The sequence below is a fragment of the Barbus barbus genome (genome assembly GCF_936440315.1).
Source record: "Barbus barbus genome assembly, chromosome: 19".
Taxonomy (NCBI): Eukaryota; Metazoa; Chordata; class Actinopteri; order Cypriniformes; family Cyprinidae; genus Barbus; species Barbus barbus.
In genome coordinates this window covers 4686529-4705507 of record NC_136747.1, presented here as the reverse complement: position 1 = coordinate 4705507, position 18979 = coordinate 4686529, and the positions used below count along the sequence as shown (strand labels likewise).

At 36.4% G+C, this 18979-nt stretch overlaps 1 protein-coding gene across 10 annotated transcripts in view; it reads right to left on the bottom strand.

Moving 5' to 3' along the window:
• Positions 1-587: 587 nt before the first annotated feature.
• Positions 588-18979, bottom strand: part of LOC306885313 (phosphatase and actin regulator 4A-like) — a 52978-nt gene continuing 34586 nt past the window's right edge. For 3 of the 10 annotated variants that reach the window (XM_079441765.1, XM_079441764.1, XM_079441763.1), the window contains 9 exons: positions 18132-18263; positions 16355-16850; positions 9246-9502; positions 6366-6522; positions 6221-6276; positions 6035-6096; positions 5122-5259; positions 4719-4795; positions 588-2213 (listed from right to left, as the gene is read on the bottom strand). In XM_079441765.1, coding sequence (XP_079297891.1) covers positions 2198-2213; positions 4719-4795; positions 5122-5259; positions 6035-6096; positions 6221-6276; positions 6366-6522; positions 9246-9502; positions 16355-16850; positions 18132-18263 — 1391 coding nt within the window. In that variant the 3' untranslated portion in view covers positions 588-2197. The remainder of the gene's footprint in view (positions 2214-4718; positions 4796-5121; positions 5260-6034; positions 6097-6220; positions 6277-6365; positions 6523-9245; positions 9503-16354; positions 16851-18131; positions 18264-18979) is intronic. The other 7 variants (XM_079441760.1, XM_079441759.1, XM_079441757.1 and 4 more) reach the window with 3 other exon arrangements.

Genomic DNA, 18979 nt, shown 5'->3' with positions numbered 1-18979 from the left:
TAAAAATTCATGACACAGGAAAACTTCAAAATGTCATGATAGGTGGGCTGTTCATAAACATATCAATAAAGGAGCCACAATGGCATTAGCCCCTTGCAATCTTATTAACATTTCAAAAGCCTCTTGAGTGCTCATAAAAAAAAATAAGCTAGATTTAACTCTGAAACCACAGCAAACAGACACAAGTACTCCACGGTTTAAACAGAAGACTCTATAAGAACAAGGATCACCATTGCACGACCATTGCTAAATAGTGTTAAAAATATATCACATCTTATGCATTTAAATTTCTTGATGAGGCACGTATAAGAAACATGAGACAACTGATAATTCTGAGTAAATCAATAGTGCCCTCTACAGGCCCCAGGTAAATAATGCAAATGGTATAAATCCCAAAACCCCATGACATTACACCGTGGTAAATGTTAAAAACAGGGTATTTTTGAAATATTTGTTTGTGTAAGTGAACACATTAAGTACAGTTGTAAGAATCAATCAAATGAGGCTTCAAAGGAACACCGATATGTACCATGTATGAGTACACAACTAGTATGTCTTGCATAAAATAAACCCAAAAATGAACCAAACGCTGCTCACAGTTTAGTTTTAATTAACAGTGAAGTGAATGTACATGTATAAATTGAAAGACTTTAATATATCTTTACATAAAAAAGAAACTATACAGCTGTTTTGTACCGGATCATGTATCCTGTAGTCATTCTGTTTGCACCTTATAAAAACAGGATAGTGTAATACTATAATTACAATTAAAACTAATTTCTGATGTCAGGAAGACGAGATATACAATACAATCAATCTACAGCATGTCTCTATACAGTGCACAGGCCATCTGGTGGCAGACAAAACAGTGTACCATAAAACCAGCAGTGATGTGGAAAAGCTTCTCATTTTTATGTACCATTCAAAAATGCGCCAAGATTTTTACAATGACTCCATGATGTAACCATTTTGTTTTAAATTGTTCAACGTACAGTGGACTACATCATCATTTACTGCTGAAGCTCATCAAACCTGTCAGCAATATGTCCAGGTCATATTTCACCCCAAAACGAAAAGTTTTGCTTAAAGAAAATTAAGCTTTAGGTTCATTACAATTTTTGGCATTGTGGGAAAAAACAAAACAAAACAAAAAATCTAACTCCAGTATTATGAAAAAAAAAGAAAAGAAAAATGCATTCTCATTATGGTAATGTGAAAAAAAGTTGTTTTTTTATATATTGCTTTTAAACAAATGTTTATACGAAAAAAAAGTATTACAGTATTTTACTGTAATAAAATATAAAATCTATTACAGTAACAATAATTACAATTGAGAATAATGCACATGAGAAAAGCACAAAAAAAAAGTTAAATATCCAACATAAGAATAATTTAGGGGGAAAAATGTGCTTAAATTATGGAAATAATATCAAATAATAAAATCTAGTGGATTCTTATGATTTTTGGGTAAAATATGGCGTGTTCTTGTGGGATTCACCTTGAAATATCTAAAGTGAAGTGCTATGTTGTTAAAAAAAAGATGAAAAATATTAAAGCAGGTGTTTTATCTGTTTGTGAAAATGTAAATTACAGTAAACTGCACAAAGAGAAAGTGAGACCGCGCGCCAATGTCCTGAGAATGTGGAAGATGTGCTTTCAGACCCACACACATCAGTCAGTGTGTGTTCAGCGTGAGAAACAGTTACATGCATCTGTGTCAACAGACTTTCTTCTGTATTACTCGAAGGTCAGGCTAAAAAAAATCATGTACCAGTGTTAAGGCATAACTGGACAGCATATATCATCACTCTCTCTCTCTCTCTCTCTCACTCACTCACTCAACACTAAAACAGTTTATCTCCAGTGTCATAATTTCCATAAAAGTATTATTGTTGGGTACACGATCATATTCTTGATCACAGAAACGTGTGTACCATTGTGTACCATAAAGACTATTAAAACACCCCAGTCCACGCTGTGGGAATCATGGGAACTCTACGGAGTGCTGGCCCTCCAAACCCGCTCCCCAGAAGTGTCTGAAGTATCAAGTACCAGCATCCCACACACACCCGCATTACTTCCTCCTCCTCCTCCTCAGTGCAGGCTGGAGGATCATGGAAAACAGGATGCTGGAGTGAGATGGAGGCTTTTAGCTGCAGCTTTCATGCGTCTGGGGTTTCCTCTTCAGAGATGCTGATTATGGCCGATGAAACCTGCAAAAAGAATTGAAAGAAGACATGACATACTTGTTATAAAATCCAGCTGATGGTTAAAGACAATGATCACGTTCACATATATTCCATTTACTGATTTTACTCAGAAAAAAAAAAAAAAAAATCCCAAATACTTCCATTTATCACTTGACTTTTAAGGAACATGTCTTTTAATGAACACACTCAACCATTCAAATGTTGAAGTTCACCAAGTTTTTTTTTTTAAAGAAATTAGTAGTTTTATTCAGCAAAGGCACATTAAATTGATCAAAAGCAAACTTAAAGACATTTTAATGTTACAAAAGATTAGTATTTACATAAACATTGCTCTTTTAAACTTTATATTCATTTATAATATTGCTTGAGCAAATCAGTATATTAGAATGATTTCTGAAGGATCATCTGACGCTGAAGACTAGAGTAATGATGCTGAAAATTCAGCTTTGCATCAGGAAATATATATATTCACAAAAAATAGTAATTGATTTGTTACACTATTTCAAATTATCACGGTTTCTTACTGTATTTTTTGCAGGCTTGGTGAGCATGAGACTCAAAAACATGAAAAAAATTCTTACTGACACCAAACTTTTGAATGTCTCTGAAGATACAGACTATATGTACTATATTACTATATGGAAATGTAATCGTTACAGATTAAAAGTTACCCTGTTTAAAATGTAATAAGTAGTGGAATTATTTCAATTACTTTATTAAAGTAAATGTAACAGATTACATTTGATTACTTCTCTAAATTTCTAATGAATGCTTTCAACTGTTAATCATTTTGAAATATTTAAAGCACGCAGGGTTAACCTTACAGTAGTGCTCAACACTCACTGATTACCGTCAGACATCCAAAACCATTCAATTAAGATTACAAAAATTTTATTTTAAAGCACAGATACTACAAAATCAGACTTTAATAGCCCTTTTTACGTAGAGATTGTTCTGACGTTAAATACAGATTTAAAACCAAAACAAGAAATAATAGCTATGATACGGTTTTTGAGATCAAATCTTTGCATAGCTATGACAGGAAACACTGGCATCTAACAATGCCTTGGAGAGAGAGAGAGAGAGAGAGAGAGAGAGAAAGTTGATCGTAAAAAAAATAAAGCATACACACAAATAAGAAATAAAACAGTTAGTTATCGAATAAACATGTGTCCTAAACTCCAGAAACATTTGTCTCATATTTTAGTGCAGTCGATGCAATTTGGGAAAGAAATCAATCAAATCTGTATGTGTGAAAATAATCAGATGTAACCCCCTTTGTAACTGTTAACATTTTTATATGTAACAATTAATTGCACATTTTTTTCTCAGTAACTGTAACAGATTATGGTTACATTTATTTTGTAATTAAATTACGTAATTCCTTTACATGTAACTAGTTACTCCCCAACACTGGATACAGATGTAAATCAAGATCCTTGTGGATATTCTGAATGAGAATGTTCGTAAGATCCAGAATTCTGATTATTATAAACATATGCCGTCGTTTTCACATTAGTAACCTGTATATCGACTCACTGGTAATCAGGTTCACAGGAAATCAAGCGATTTCTTGTTTTCCTTTTCTTTAGTGCATGATGTACAGTAGCTGTTTGTGCATGTATAAGATCTGCAGAGTTACAAAGCTCAAAGTCTCCCACAAAATTATTTATTCTATCTAAAAGAGAAGCCTGATCCAGACTGAGCTAAAACGACTCATTAAAACATGCCCCCACATGTCTACTTCACGATGTGGAAATATTTGCGTAATGCCGCCCAAATGTTCACGCAAAGAAAGAAAGCGTGGTTTCAGTAACCGCAGTAGTGTTGATGCAGCCATGTCAGGGAGACGCTGTGTGTTCTGTGCGAAAGCAAAAGCACTTTATTTGGCCTTCCGAAAGTACATGCAATTAGAAATCAACGGTTAAGATTCGTTTACAACAGAACAGCACAACTCAAATGTTCGGATTTGTGCAACACATTTAATGGACGACAGTTTTGTGAACCTAGGACAGTACAAGGCTGGCTGTGCACAAAGGCTATTTCTAAAAAAAAAAAAAAAAAAAAAAAGGGTCAATTCCGACTTTGCTATGACAGTCTGGCGCTTCTGAATGTCAATTAATTAGTTGCTAGATGTTCTCCCAGCTGAATCTTTTAAAAATGTCTTGCTTTTTTACGTGCCAACTTTTTCTAGATCTGTAGCAGGCATTAAATTTGAAATGAGCTCATTTAGTGGACAAAAGTGTAAGATTTCTCCATTTAAACATTTATGTTCTCTATGTTCTATTGTGAATAAAATATTGGCTCTTTTGGTTTGAAAGTCTTTTAGTTTTAATTTTATTCAAATTTGAAAAACGTCCCAACATTTCCGGAATTTGGGTTGTAGCATCATATGACCCCTTTAAGGTGTTTGTTAAGTATTTTTCCAAATTCACGTTAAAATCTGACTATTCTTGTGTGTGTAAACACTTTCATTTATTCCAGTTAAGAAATTGTTAAGTCTCTCACCTGGTGTATATCCTGCTGTCCTCATGAACTTCCATTTCTGAGCTCTTATACTCATTCAGCTCTTTTCTTATGGCCGCCTGGAAGAAGACAAAGAAAGAACAACATTAACACTGGTTGTATTAAGCAAGTTATAAAACACCTTACAGTACACCTTAATTAAGATGTCATTTGGTCAAATCAACATAAAATTCTGATGCTTTAAAGTCAAGATGGTTGAGAAACAGTGTCTCTCGTTGTCCATGTGCCTTTTCAAATAAGATTTGTTTGTCAAAGAGACTTTGCTGTTTTCAATTACGTGCAAATGCCTTTTATGTAACGCTCTACAATTTACATAAGACACCATTTAAATGCTGTTATATTGGTCAACACCAGGGGGCAGCAGAGAACAGTGATTGGCTCAGACCTTGTCAGCAGGTGTGAGTTTGGTCCAGGGTTTGTCGGCGCGCCGGTCGTAGTCTTGAGCGTGAGTGCACTCCACATACTCATGAAAGCGCAGGATCTTTCTGGCCTGCAGCTCAGCCACCGTAGGCCTCTGGGACAACTGCACACAGAAACACACAACATGTAAGATTAGTATCTACTCACACCTCAATTAAAATATTTTTGCCACTAATGAAAAGAGTGCAAATCGTAACTTGGTTATTTGTAATTTCTGTCCACTTTTCATTGATAATTAAGAAGTCAAAGGAGTCAAGCATTGATATTTTAATATGTATTATATTATGATTTGAATTTTAAATCTCTAACATTAGGATTTAAGATATTTTTATTATGAAAATATAAAAGAGATAACTTACATGAGCAGAACTTAATTATTTAAATTTACCCTGATTAACAAAAATTTACACACCATTCAATTTTTTTTTTTTTAAGAAACTTAAGAAAATTTTAATTTAGCAAGGACACATTAAATTGATCAATATGACAGTAAAGACGCTTACAAGTTACATGCCTATTGCAAATAAATGCAGTTCCTTTTAAATTTATATTCATTAAAGAATCCTAACAAAAAAATCCACAGTTTACACAAAAATATGCTGCAGCGCAGCTATTTTCATATATTATCAAATGCTGAAATTATTCTTAAGCACAAAATAAGCAGACTGTAGTTAATGGCTGATAAAAATGCAGCTTTGCGATCAAGGGAAATAAAATGCATTTGAAAATATAAAAAGTTTTAAAATTTTAAATTGCAATAATATTTAATTATTTCATTTCATTTCATTAAAAAAATCTTACGGACTCCAAACATTTGAACAGTAGTGTAGTTGTCAGATAATGTCAAACAGTCAGATAATGGATGTGTGCCTCCAAACCTTTCTGGTCAGTCTGCGCTTGATTTCACTCCTTTCTGCCCGTCGGTCTGCTTCATTCTTGGCTGAAAAAAAGAATGTGCAGATGTTAAGAAAATCTTTTCTGGAAGCATCACAAAATTGGGAACTACATCAGCTATGAGTGACAATGACTATGGAGGACAAGAACACAGTTGATGTAAGACTGACCTAGTAGGATGTTTCTCTGCTCAAGCTCTTGTGCAGTGGGTCTCTGACTCAGCCTCCTATGAGAACATGCAAAATATACACAGTGTGAGTGTGGACAGTAAAAAGACCCCATAAATGCACAGTGAACACACACACAGTAGCAGACCTTGTGAGGGTGGTGCCGATCTTGTTGCGGAGAGCTTCCCACTGCTCTTTGTTGTTCCAGGGGATGTTCTCCTGGTCCTGAGACTGCTCTTCCTCCTGCTGACGCTCCAGCTTTAGAGCCAGAGTATCCTTACGCTTCACACGGCTCGCAAGACCACCTGACAAGATATACACACAATCCACATTAGCAGTTTTCACAAACTTGGTATTGATGCTGTTTAAACAAAGTTGCAACATTCATGATTTGAGCACATGGAAGAAGCACTGATAGTTTACTTGTATAAAAAAATAAAATAAAAAATCTACTGTTTAAAAGCACACTATCATTCAAATATTTGGGGTTGGAAAGATTTTTTTCATGTTTTTGAAAGAAGTCTCTTATTCTCACCAAAGCTGCATTTATTTGAATATGAATCCTGAATTCATCTTTGCTGAATAAAAGTATTACAAAAGTTAGTTCACCCAATAATGGAAATTAGCCTGTGTTTTACTCACCCTGGAGACATCCCAGGTGTAAATGACTTTCTTCTTTCAGATGAATCCAATTCAGAGTTATATTAAAAATTGTCCTGGCTATTTCAAGCGTTATTCATTGCAGTCGGCGGGTGTTTCTGTTACACAGTCCAAAACACGTCAAATAAAGTGCACGCATCCATAATAAAACGTGCCTCACACGGTTCTGGGGGGCTGAATAGAGGCCTCCTGTAGTGAATCCATGCGTTTTTGTAAGAAACATATCCATATTTCAAACGTAATAAACACTTGTCTCTCACTTCATCTAGCTGTCATAAGAGGAAGTCGTTCCGGTGGATGACGTAGGATGTATGCATTGTGTGATTAGAGACGAACGTGTAAAGAGAACAAAACAAAACGCCAGTCACGAATTAGAAGCACAAAGCGAGGATTTGTAAAGAAAAATGTAAAGATTTCGATATAAGCCAAGAGACTAGTTTTCCTTTGCTAAAGTAAAGAAAATTTTCTTCCCTTGCTCCTTGCTTCCCAAACTCGTCACACTAGCATATCTCAGAGGCGCGCAACGCATACGTCATCCTTTAAACACCCACCGATTGCAATGATAACACTTAGAATAGCCAAGACAATTTTTAATGGGGATGCACGTTATTATTGGACTGAAATCAGAATCTGCCCATAATGGCTTTAAATGTAAATATCGGCATTGGCCCGATATGAAAAAATTATGCCGATATGTCTTGCCGATAAAATGAATACATTAACTCACATGTGCTCAGGCTGTGCTAGTGATTAGATCATGTCAACAGTGTGGCTCATTCTTGAAGCAAAGTTCTGTCTGAATGATAATTAGACTGACTGTTTTGGATCGCTGCATTTAATCTGTGAAATACGGTGGCCGAGAGAGCTCAATGCGCTGCAACTTCAGGAAACACATGCAAATAGAAAAAGCACCAGCAAATCAAGAAAACATCTTCATCAGTTTGACAGCAGGTGGTGCAAATGCTCACAACACAAACAAATAAAGAAACGCACAGCAAATGCTCAAAACACAACCAAATAAATTTTATTTGCAGTGCGTTTCATTGTTCGGTTGTGTTGTGAGCATTTGCAGTGCGTGCGTTGTCAAATCGACGAAAGTTGTTTTCTTAATTTGCAGGCGTTTTTTTCTATTTGCAGTGTGTTTCTTTTTTGGTTGCGTTGTGAGCATTTGCAGCGTGTGCGTTGTAAAATTGAGGAAGTTGTTTTCTTAATTTGCAGGTGTTTTTTCTATTTGCAGCGCGTTGAGCTCTCTCGGCCACCGTAGTGAAAGCACCTATTGAGTGTGACAGAGTAAACAGTAATAGCACGTGCAGTGGAAGCCTCCCCTGGGTCCTAATGCCGGTTCGGTAAGGAGTTTTGATCTGTAGGGGGCGCTGTTGGCCTACTTCCAATTCAATTAAAAGTAAAATAGCCTACACAGGTAACATTTAGACTGTTTCTGATTAAATAAAGCAGTAATTGATGTCATAAAATAATGAGTATGTTTTGATTTAAAGGTCAGAAGCTATAGCTTGCATGAAAAAAAAAAAAAAAATCACAAACATGTAAATTACTTGTAAATTAAATAATTTTATACTGATTTATTCATTAATGTGTAATGTGTTTTATTTTTTTAAACAAATCATGAGCTCTAAAAGATTTTCAGAATTTTTACAACTCTTTTACAACTTTTGTTTTAGACCATCTACAAATGTTAAATCTTATAAATAAAATAAAATAAAATGTTACGGTTAACACTGCATCTTTCTGGGGGGGGGGGGGGGGGGGGATGCAGCAATTGATATATAGTGCATTTATAGTTATTTTCAAAGCTTCAATGTGCTGTCAAAAAAACTTTCATTATGGTTTATTTAATTCTAACAAATAAGTTCTTGTTAAAAACTAACCAAAATGAAAAATATTTTGTTTATAATTTCTGCACATGACAGACTTGGTGTTGTTTCCAAACAAAAAGGAAATATATTGGTACCGGCCAAAATTATTTGAAAAATATCGGCATATCAGAAAAATCCAATATCGTGCATCCCTGATTTTTAATATAACTCCGACTGGATTAGTCTGAAAGAAGAAAATCATATACACCTACGATGCCTCGACGGTGAGTAAAACACAGGCTAATTTCCATTTTTGGGTGAACAAACCCTTTAACTACTTCTTCAATAAATAAATAAATAATAATAAAGAATGAATGAATAGAAAAAATATATATATTGTGTACTGACAACAACATTTTGAGTAGTAATTTCTAACAAATGTAATTAGAGTTTTAACACCGTATTCATAATTTATGAACTTATTTATGCAGGACGGGTACAACATTCCACAATAACCCTCATACGGCTGGACAGACAGAATTAAAGGATCGTACTTGTGGGAACATCTTCCTCATCATCATCTTCTTCTTCATCATCATCTCTGTAATTGATGGGTCCATCAGAATCGCTATCTTCGCTCTCCTCGTCATCGCTGTTTCCATGTCCCGTGTCCTCAGGGATGACAGTGACCCGTGGGTCTCCCACCAGAGCGAGGCGGCTGCGCGGCTCCAGCTCGAGCTGGCGTATGGGCCGAGGGGCGGGCCGCATCTTCTGCAGCTCTTCTTCAATGTCAAAATCATCATCCTCCGGCCTAAACAATACACAATCATATAGACACAGTGAACATATGAATGGTGAGTGGTTGTGGACATATCTATTTACTGCAACACACAGCAAGCGCGTAACTGGTATACATCTTTGATGAGTACATTTTCAGAAAATTGTTATTGTGGGGTGAACTTTTTTTTTTTTTTTTTTTAAGAGTAGTATATTTATATTACACAGAGCTAGGTAATAACTGATTATATGTAATCTGATTTACGTCATCATTATTCCAAAAATTAAGCACTTGTAATTAGATTAAATTACATTTAAAAATACTCACAATCAGATTACAGTTAATTTTTAAGGATTACATATTTACACAATAGCAATAAATTATTCATAATTTATTGATTCTCCCAAATTCCTCTTTTAAATGTTCCTTTCTAAAAGAGCCTTCTGCTTATATATACTCAAAGTCTTCCAGTTTTGTGGAAGACACAACAATCTTTTCAGGTTTAAGAAGTGTTTCAACTACTGATGAACACATTAATACTGTTTCTTTGAATTATCACTCAATAGGTTATTTAGCCATGCATTCCTTTGTCTTTGGAATGCTTTTGTCTTTCAAACAAATTAAAATAAATTAAAAATGATTAAATTAAAATTCACAAATATTTGTGATCTGATCCTCTTTCACTAATTATATTTACTTGATGTACCCCTGAGACTTTAAAATAAATATTTTAATAATGAAGGATCACATTTGCATGTTGGTTGTTCTCTGATGTTGGTTATGGTCACATGACATGCAGGTAAACATATATACATACACACACACACACACACACACACATACAGTGCCCTCCATAAGTATTGGAACAGTAAAGACAAAATTGCTCTGTTGGCTGTGGAGTCAAGACATTTACAAATATGATTAAAAGATGAATATGAGACAATCACATTTTATTATTGGGTGATTCAACACATAGATGTTTTATCAGCTAGGAAGTTCAGCACTTTTATAGTTTCATCCCTCTATCTGATGTGAGCTTAAGTATTGGAACAGTTGCCTCACGGGTCTTTCTAAGTGATCAGCTGTGTCCTGTTGCATTAATTCTTCAGATATTAAAAGCAGGGAATGTGTTGTATCAGTTATATCCATTACTTCTGTATTCTGAATCTTGCATTCGATGATGACACACACAAACCAGGAGGAAGACGAGGGAGCTGACTTTGAGAGAAAAGCAAGCAATTTGGATGCTAAAAGAAAAGAGGAAGTCAGTTAGAGCTATAGCAAAAACAAAGGGCATGGAGAAATCAAGAGTTTGGAAACCACCAGCGAAACCAGCAACCAACAACGACCTGATCAGCTGAGAAAACAACAGTAGTTGATGACAGACAAATCATAAAAGCTGCGAAAATTAACTATAAAAGACGTGTATGTAAAATCACCAACAACTTCCAGAAAGCTGGGGTGATGCTTTGACAAACTCAGGGCTCACAAAATCGCTAGCCCGACGTCCCGGGGCTATTGTGTTTTCCAGTCGGGCTACCAAAATGTACCACTGCCCTGCCCGACGAGCTACCTTAAAATACAGGGCTCCCGCAGGTCCTTAAAACTCAATTTAGTTGTATAAAATTTAAGGCCATACAAAGGTTTAAATACGTAAAATGGTATAAGAAAAGTCTTAATTACAATTTCAAGAGGTCTTGCAGTTGGGGATGGAAAGACAAGAACCGCAATACAGCTGGATTAAACTTCAAAAGGCAATGATGTCATTGAATAAATACGAGTCAAAACGCGGCGCAGATGTTTTTATGTGAATGTGTCTCTGAAGGGAACCGTCTGTCTTCAGAAACGTGTCTTTGGCATTTTCATTTCATCTTGCCTATAATGCCTGTTAAAGCAGCGTATATATGAGCGCGGTGCTGCTTTGCTGTTAGCGTACAGGAGAAGCCGCTATTTGCTCTTATTTGCATTTACAGTGTGCCTCTTATGTTCAGATCAATGCGAATATCGACCCATGTTTTTATGCAGCTAAAAGAGTTGTAAATGTGAAAAGTTAATGTGCCTTCTAAAAATCTAAACAATTAAGACAGTAATAGTTATGTTTTAAATTAATATAATAATATGTTTGCCTTGTCCCTTTTCATAAAAATGGTTTAAAAGCTGAAAAGCCATTTTATAAGATTTCTTTCTGTGTGTGAAAACTTTACTAAACTGTAAATCATGTCATTTTATGGCTTAAAATGTTACCATAGACATTGTCCAACCCCACTCATACAGTGTTCATATTACTTGTGCAGCTCTAAAAAAAGGTTCATATATTGCTTAAACTGATTTTTTAAAATTCAGCAGATACCCTGTAAATAGTGAAATACAATTCTTTCATTGGTATTTGTGCATTGAAAATGTTTTTGATTGACATTTAGACTTATCTGATTTTCTATATTTAAAAAACTGTCTTTTTTATTTGGGCTAGTTTAATTTTCGGGCTACCAAAATCTGAAGAGTACCTGCCCGAAGGGCTACCAAGGATTTATAAATTTTGCGAGCCCCGAATCTGCTGTCCTCAGGAGACTTTGACACAGAATTACAGATGCTACACAGCAAGATGCAAACCTCTGACCAGCACCAAAAATAGAAAGGCAAGATTAGAGTTTGCAAAAAAGTACAAAGGTGAGCCAGAAGAGTTTTGGAACTGTGTTTATGGACCGATGAGACAAAGATTAACCTTTATCTAAGTGATGGGAAAGCAAAAATGTGGAGAAAAAAAAGGGAACAGCAAATGATCCCAAGCATACAGCCTCATCTGTAAAGCATGGTGGAGGTGGTGTCATGGCATGGGCATGCATGGCTGTCTCTGGAACAGGCCCTCTCAACTTTACTGATGACTTAATGTATGATGACAGTAGCAGAATGAATTTGGAAGGGTACAAAACCATCTTGCCTACCAATATTCAAGAAAATGTCACCAGATTCATTGGGAAGTGCTTCATATTGCATCAGGACAATGACCCAAAACACCCTGCCAGTTCAGTCAAGGAATTTATAAGAGCAAAGAAATGGAAAGTCTTAGATTGCCCAAGTCAATCTCCAGATTTAAATCTGATTGAACATGAATTTCACCAGCTAAAGAGGAGAGTAAAGGCAGAAACTCCCCAAAACAAGCAACAATTGAAATTGGCTGCATTAAAGGCTGGGAAAGTATTTCAAAGGATGAGAGCAAGAGTCTGGTGATGTCTATGGGTCCCAGACTCACTGCTGTGATTGTGTGCAAGGGATCTGCAACTAAATAATAGCTTTTAATCTTTTATATCTGCCTTATGTTCAACTGTCCCAATACTTATGCTCACATCAATGAGTGGGATGAACTCTAAAAGTGCTGTTCTTTTTATTTGGTAAAACATGTATGTGTTGAAACGGCTAATAATAAAATGTGACATTCTGTAGTTTTGTCTCATATTCATCTTTTAATCATATTTGCAAATGTCTTGACTCCACAGCCAACAGAGCAATTTTGTCTTTACTGTTCCAATACTTATGGAGGGGACTGTTTTAATCGCAAATTTAAAATACTAGGATTTACCTGTAAATGTGTTGAAATAAAGGAATGCATGACAAACTAGTTTAAGAGAACCTCTCACACCTCTGCCAGGTATGAGACATAATCATTTTTCTTCTTCTTTTTTTTTTCAGCCATTATGAGCCTTTATACTGGCAATAAAACGTTTACCAAGCCACATCGCTTCAATCCCAGAATACATTTACCCAACTATTATCAAAAGTATTTCTAAATAAATACAACAAAACATTTTCTTGTGACCTTACATGAAGTATTATGATAAAATGCATTATGAAGAAGAATTGGACCTGTTCTGCAGGTGCATTAGAGCTAACATTAGCATCATGCTACATAAGACAATTTATCAGATTAATAGCACACTTTTACTCAGAACTCACTTTAAACCACCATCAAGTGTTTGTAATAACTTCCTTTTGCGATCACATATATATATATACACATATATATATACACACATATATATATATATATATATATATATATATATATATATATGTATATATATATATATATATATATATATATATATATATATATATATATATATATATATATATATACATACATACACACACACACTTTGGGCGGCCGAGGTAAATTATAAAAGTAGCCCAAAAAACCGCAACCCACGGCTCTGTCATTTTTCCTGCGACTGTATTTTCAAAATAGACCAAATGTGTGAGGAAACCGCGACCCTGGCAACACTGGTTCGCTGTACCCTTATCAAATATGAGTACTCATCTCTCTCTCTCTCTCTCGGACACACTCGCTCTCTCTCACTCACTCCGCATTCGCTTCACTTTCGTCGAGCCCGGCGCCTCATAATCACGCAATCCCTGCATCCCAATGTGCATACTATTCACTCTATCTGCCCTAAATAGTATTTAAAATCACTAATCTCACAGAATTTAGGATTGATAGTGTGCACATTGGGACCAAGGCAATGATTACCTTCCGCACTGCGATGACGGCAAGAAGTTGGGGTCAAACCTAATCAAATGCTCAATTAGCGTTAAAAAGTTTAGCGTTATATATATATATATATATATACACATACATACACACACACACACACATATACAGTGGTGTGAAAAGGTGTTGGTCCCCTTCCTGATTTTATTTATTTTTTTGCATGTTTGTCACACTTTAATGTTTCAGATCATCAAACAAATTTAAATATTAATCAAAGATAACACAAGTAAACACAACATGCAGTTTTTGAATGAAGTGTTTTATTGTGAAGGGAAAACAAAATCCAAACCCACATCGCCCTGTGTGAAAAAGTGCTTGCCCCCTAAACCTAATAACTGGTTGGGCCACCCTTAGCAGCAACAACTGCAATCAAGCGTTTGCGATAACTTGCAATGAGTCTGTTACAGCGCTGTGGAGGAATTTTGGATTGTTGTAATTCAGGCACATTGGAGGGTTTTCAAGCATGAACCGCCTTTTTAAGGTCAGGCCACAGCATCTCAGTAGGATTCAGGTCAGGACTTTGACTAGGCCACTCCAAAGTCTTCATTTTGTTTTTCTTCAGCCATTCGGAGGTGGATTTGCTGGTGTGTTTTGGGTCATTGTCCTGCTGCAGAAACCAAGTTCACTTCAGCTTGAGGTCACGAACACATGGCCGGACATTGTCCTTCAGGATTTTTTGGTAGACAGCTGAATTCATGGTTCCATTTATCACAGCAAGTCTTCCAGGTCCTGAAGCAGCAAAACAGCCCCAGACCATCACACTACCACCACCATATTTTACTGTTGGTATGATGTTCTTTTTCTGAAATGCTGTGTTACTTTTACGCCAGATGTAATGGGACACACACCTTCCAAAAAGTTCAACTTTTGTCTCGTCAGTCCAGAGTATTTTCCCTTGAGTAAGAGTAAGTCTTGGGGATAATCAAGATGTTTTCTGACAAAACTGAGACGAGCCTTTATGTTTTTGTTCAGCAGCGGTTTTCGTCTTGGAACTCTGCCATGCAGGCCATTTTTGCCCAGTCTCTTTCTTATGGTGGAGTCATGAACACTGACCTTAATTGAGGCAAGTGAGGCCTGCAGTTCTTTAGATGTTGTTGTGGGGTCTTTTGTGACCTCTTGGATGAGTCGTCGCTGCGCTCTTGGGGTAATTTTGGTCGGCCGGTCACTCCTGGGAAGGTTCACCACTGTTCCATGTTTTCTCCATTTGTTGATAATGGCTCTCACTGTGGTTCGCTGGAGTCCCAAAGCTTTAGAAATGGCTTTATAACCTTTTCCAGACTGATAGATCTCAATTACTTTCTTTCTCATTTGTTCCTGAATTTCTTTGGATCTCAACATGATGTGTAGCTTTTGAGGATCTTTTGGTCTACTTCACTTTGTCAGGCAGGTCCTGTTTAAGTGATTTCTTGATTGCGAACAGGTGTGGCAGTAATCAGGCCTGGGTGTGGCTAGAGAAACTGAACTCAGGTGTGATAAACCACAGTTATGTTTTTTTTTTTTTTGGGGGGGGGGGGGGGCAAACACTTTTTCACACAAGGCCATGTGGGTTTGGATCTTGTTTTCCCTTCATAAAAAAACCCTTAATTTAAAAACTGCATGTTGTGTTTACTTGTGTTATCTTTGATTAATATTTAAATTTGTTTGATGATCTGAAACATTAAAGTGTGACAAACATGCAAAAAATCAGGAAGGGGGCCAACACTTTTTCACACCACTGTATGTATGTATGTGTGTGTGTGTATGTATATATATATATATATATATATATATATATATATACACACACATACACATTTCTTATTTTTCAAATTTTGATTGATTTTAAAAAGATTTAATTTAAAATTTTTATGATTTAATTAATTATTAGCTTTTCATTATACTCAAAAACTCCCTGCACTGCAGTTATTTCACATACCCCAGTTTGGAAAACCTTGATGTCATGTAATGTTTAATGCACTCCATGTTGCTAATTGCATAATAAATAATGGAATATAATTTCTAAATCTTTGTATTTTGATCAATATGGTACAATATAAACCTATTTAAATCAAAGTGATAAACGAGAAAGCTCAAAAGTAATCAAAAAGTAATCTAAATGTAGTCTGATTATATTACCTAAAATGAGCAATGTAATGGATTACGTTACTAACTACAATGTTGTCATATAATTTGGAATCAGTAACGGATTACAATTTGTAAGTAATCTACCCAGCTCACATAATAAGTGGCATAATACTAGGCAACATTTCTCTTCTTGGGATGTAAAAAGTAACAATCTGTTATAAATATACAAAAGCTGAGAACACTGTGTTCTGAGATAAACTGATTTGCACACTCACAGTCGCAGAGGTTCAATAGTGACTGGAAGGGAGTATCGCCCCCCTCCTGGGGCGTCAGCCAGAAAGTCCAGTGGCGACTCAAACAGAAGCGAATGAGCTCGCTGGGATCCTTCCAGGTTGGGCTGGACCGGACCAGGACTGTTCAAGGCTCTCTGGATGCGTACGTGCAGAGGTAAGGGCGGCTGCGAGGGCGGCTCTGTGGTGGGGCTGGGCGGCTGCACGTGCGGGACCTCAGGGAGCGGTTGGGCACGGGGAGGGGATGGAGGGATATGGGTTGGTGGAGGAGAGAGTGCTTCTGAGTTTTTGCTGTCATCTGATTGGGCAGGGGCCAGGGCAGAAGCAGGGGCTGGGACCGGAACAGAGGCGGGACCTGGGGGTGGAGGCTCAGGGTGATTGGTTGAAGAGTTGTCTGAGTGGCGCTTGGTCACAGGAGTCATCCTCTTTGGGGGAATGGGAGGAGATCGCTTGACTGGGACCGAGACTTGGGAGGGATCCACTGTAAAAATAAACAATACACTCTCAAAATGAACTTCACATAGAAACGAGGGTTAAAGCACATGTGGCAACAACAAATTAGTTTGTACGAAAGTGTCAAGCTAGGATGCTTAAACATTGATTTGCATGCCATGGAATTAATCAAACTGGTATTAGTACAGGATGGGGAGGGATTTCATATTCTGAGATGATAGATTATACAGATAATATTGTAAATATGAAGAGTTTCAATATTAAGGTCTAAAACATACCACTCTATGCAAGTTCATGAACATAAGCTAGAAATGAGTTACATTCTGAATGCTGCCACAAGAGACTATGTAGGACCTGTTCACACTGAAGACGGCAAATGTAACGTTAACTATAAAGTAATTGTTAACAATTGGGAAGTCCACATCACAACTTTAACAACAGCAAATTTTTTTTTTTTTTTTTCGCCAGATGAATAATAAAATCAATGACAGCCAATCAGAATCCACCCGACTTTAAAGAGCCAGAACATTTAAAGCAGTAAACAACAAAACTGCAGTGTGTGCTTAAACAGAAAATAATATACGTCTACTGGTGTATACAGTTGACATTAGTTATCGTTTTTGGTCTGAACAGGCCTTAAACATTCTACTTCAATGGATGTTTTTCTCTATCAGGCCAACTATTGTCATGACAGAGCAACAGTTTGAAGATAATCTTTCTGAGCAAGCTAGTTAAAATGAAAATAAAATCTAATATGTTCCCTAATTAGTTTCTTAATACGATGTTAATACACAGACATTAAGAAAATAACTCTTATCCTGAGTACTGCGACAGTGCAGGTAAAGTATGCACTTGCATTTTGGCCAAGCATTCATTTCTGAGATTGTGCACTTGTGTAAAGTGTGTTTCTGGGCTAAATGTCAAAAATCTTAACCTTACACGAAGACCAGTTCCATGTCAAAACCTCTGCCACTCATTATCTGCTATTCAGTGACAATTTTTTAATTCTCCAAGAGGTTGAAATGTTAGTATAAATGTACATTTTCAGATGTCATCCAGACTGATTCTGAATTTAATCTTTGTTGCCGTCTTATTCTGTTAATCCTCAATCATGGTTACCTACAATTATCATATATTTTGAATAGGATGAACTGAACTCCATTCATTAGTTCTCAATAATCACAGTGATTTGGAGCAGGATCATGGAGATCTTGAGTATGGGTGTGAAATCAAGCATGACTCTGTGAGGTTATTAAAGCATTAGGGCATGCATGCCAGCTGGTATGGGACGGGATGGCACCAGGGCTACCTGGGCAGAGCTGAGTGCCCCTTTGGCTGAGGTAGGTGGGCAGGGAGAGATAGACTCCAGACTCTGCCTGTCGTCTCCAGCTCGTCCAGTACTGAGGAGGTGGAGCTTTGTAATATCTTTGTAACGTTGAAGCTTTGGGGTGGATGAAGGGAAATGTGTTTTTAGCATCTTAAACAACAATCATACGCACTGTTGGGACACTGGTCCAGTCCAACAGGTGACACCTAATAAAACCTCCAAGTGCTTAAAGGGATAGTTCACCCAGAAATGAAAAATCTGTCAATTTCTCACCCTCGTGTTACTTCAAACGCATTAGACTTTTATAATGAAGATATTTAAAATGAAACCTGACATATTTCTGTCCAACCTTTGATAGTTGAAGTGGTTTAATCCAAGTCATCCAAAGATATGATCACTTGATGTGGTGAACAGATTTAACTTGGGCTTTTATTTACCTATAAATGCTGAGCAACACGCATACATAGAGCTCATCAAATATGGTAAATGGAAGCGCAAACATTTGTGTGAAAAACAACGAATTTGTTCTTGCATCAATGACTATATGTGAATAAAAGACTAAATCAAGTCTTTAGAAAACTTGGGATTAAACCATTCAATTCATTTGGATTTTATTACAGTGTCCTTCTGAAATATTTGAAATATCAAAGTTTTGGCAGAATGGACTTTTAGAGGTGGAATGGAAATCAATCAGGTTTCGTTAAAATGCTTTGAAGATGAGCAAAAGACTTAAGGGTTTGGAAAGACATAAGGGTGAGTAACTGATGACATTTTTATTTTTTTTGTAAGCAAGTTTATACTCCAAGTAAGAGCATCCCAACATGTCAGTC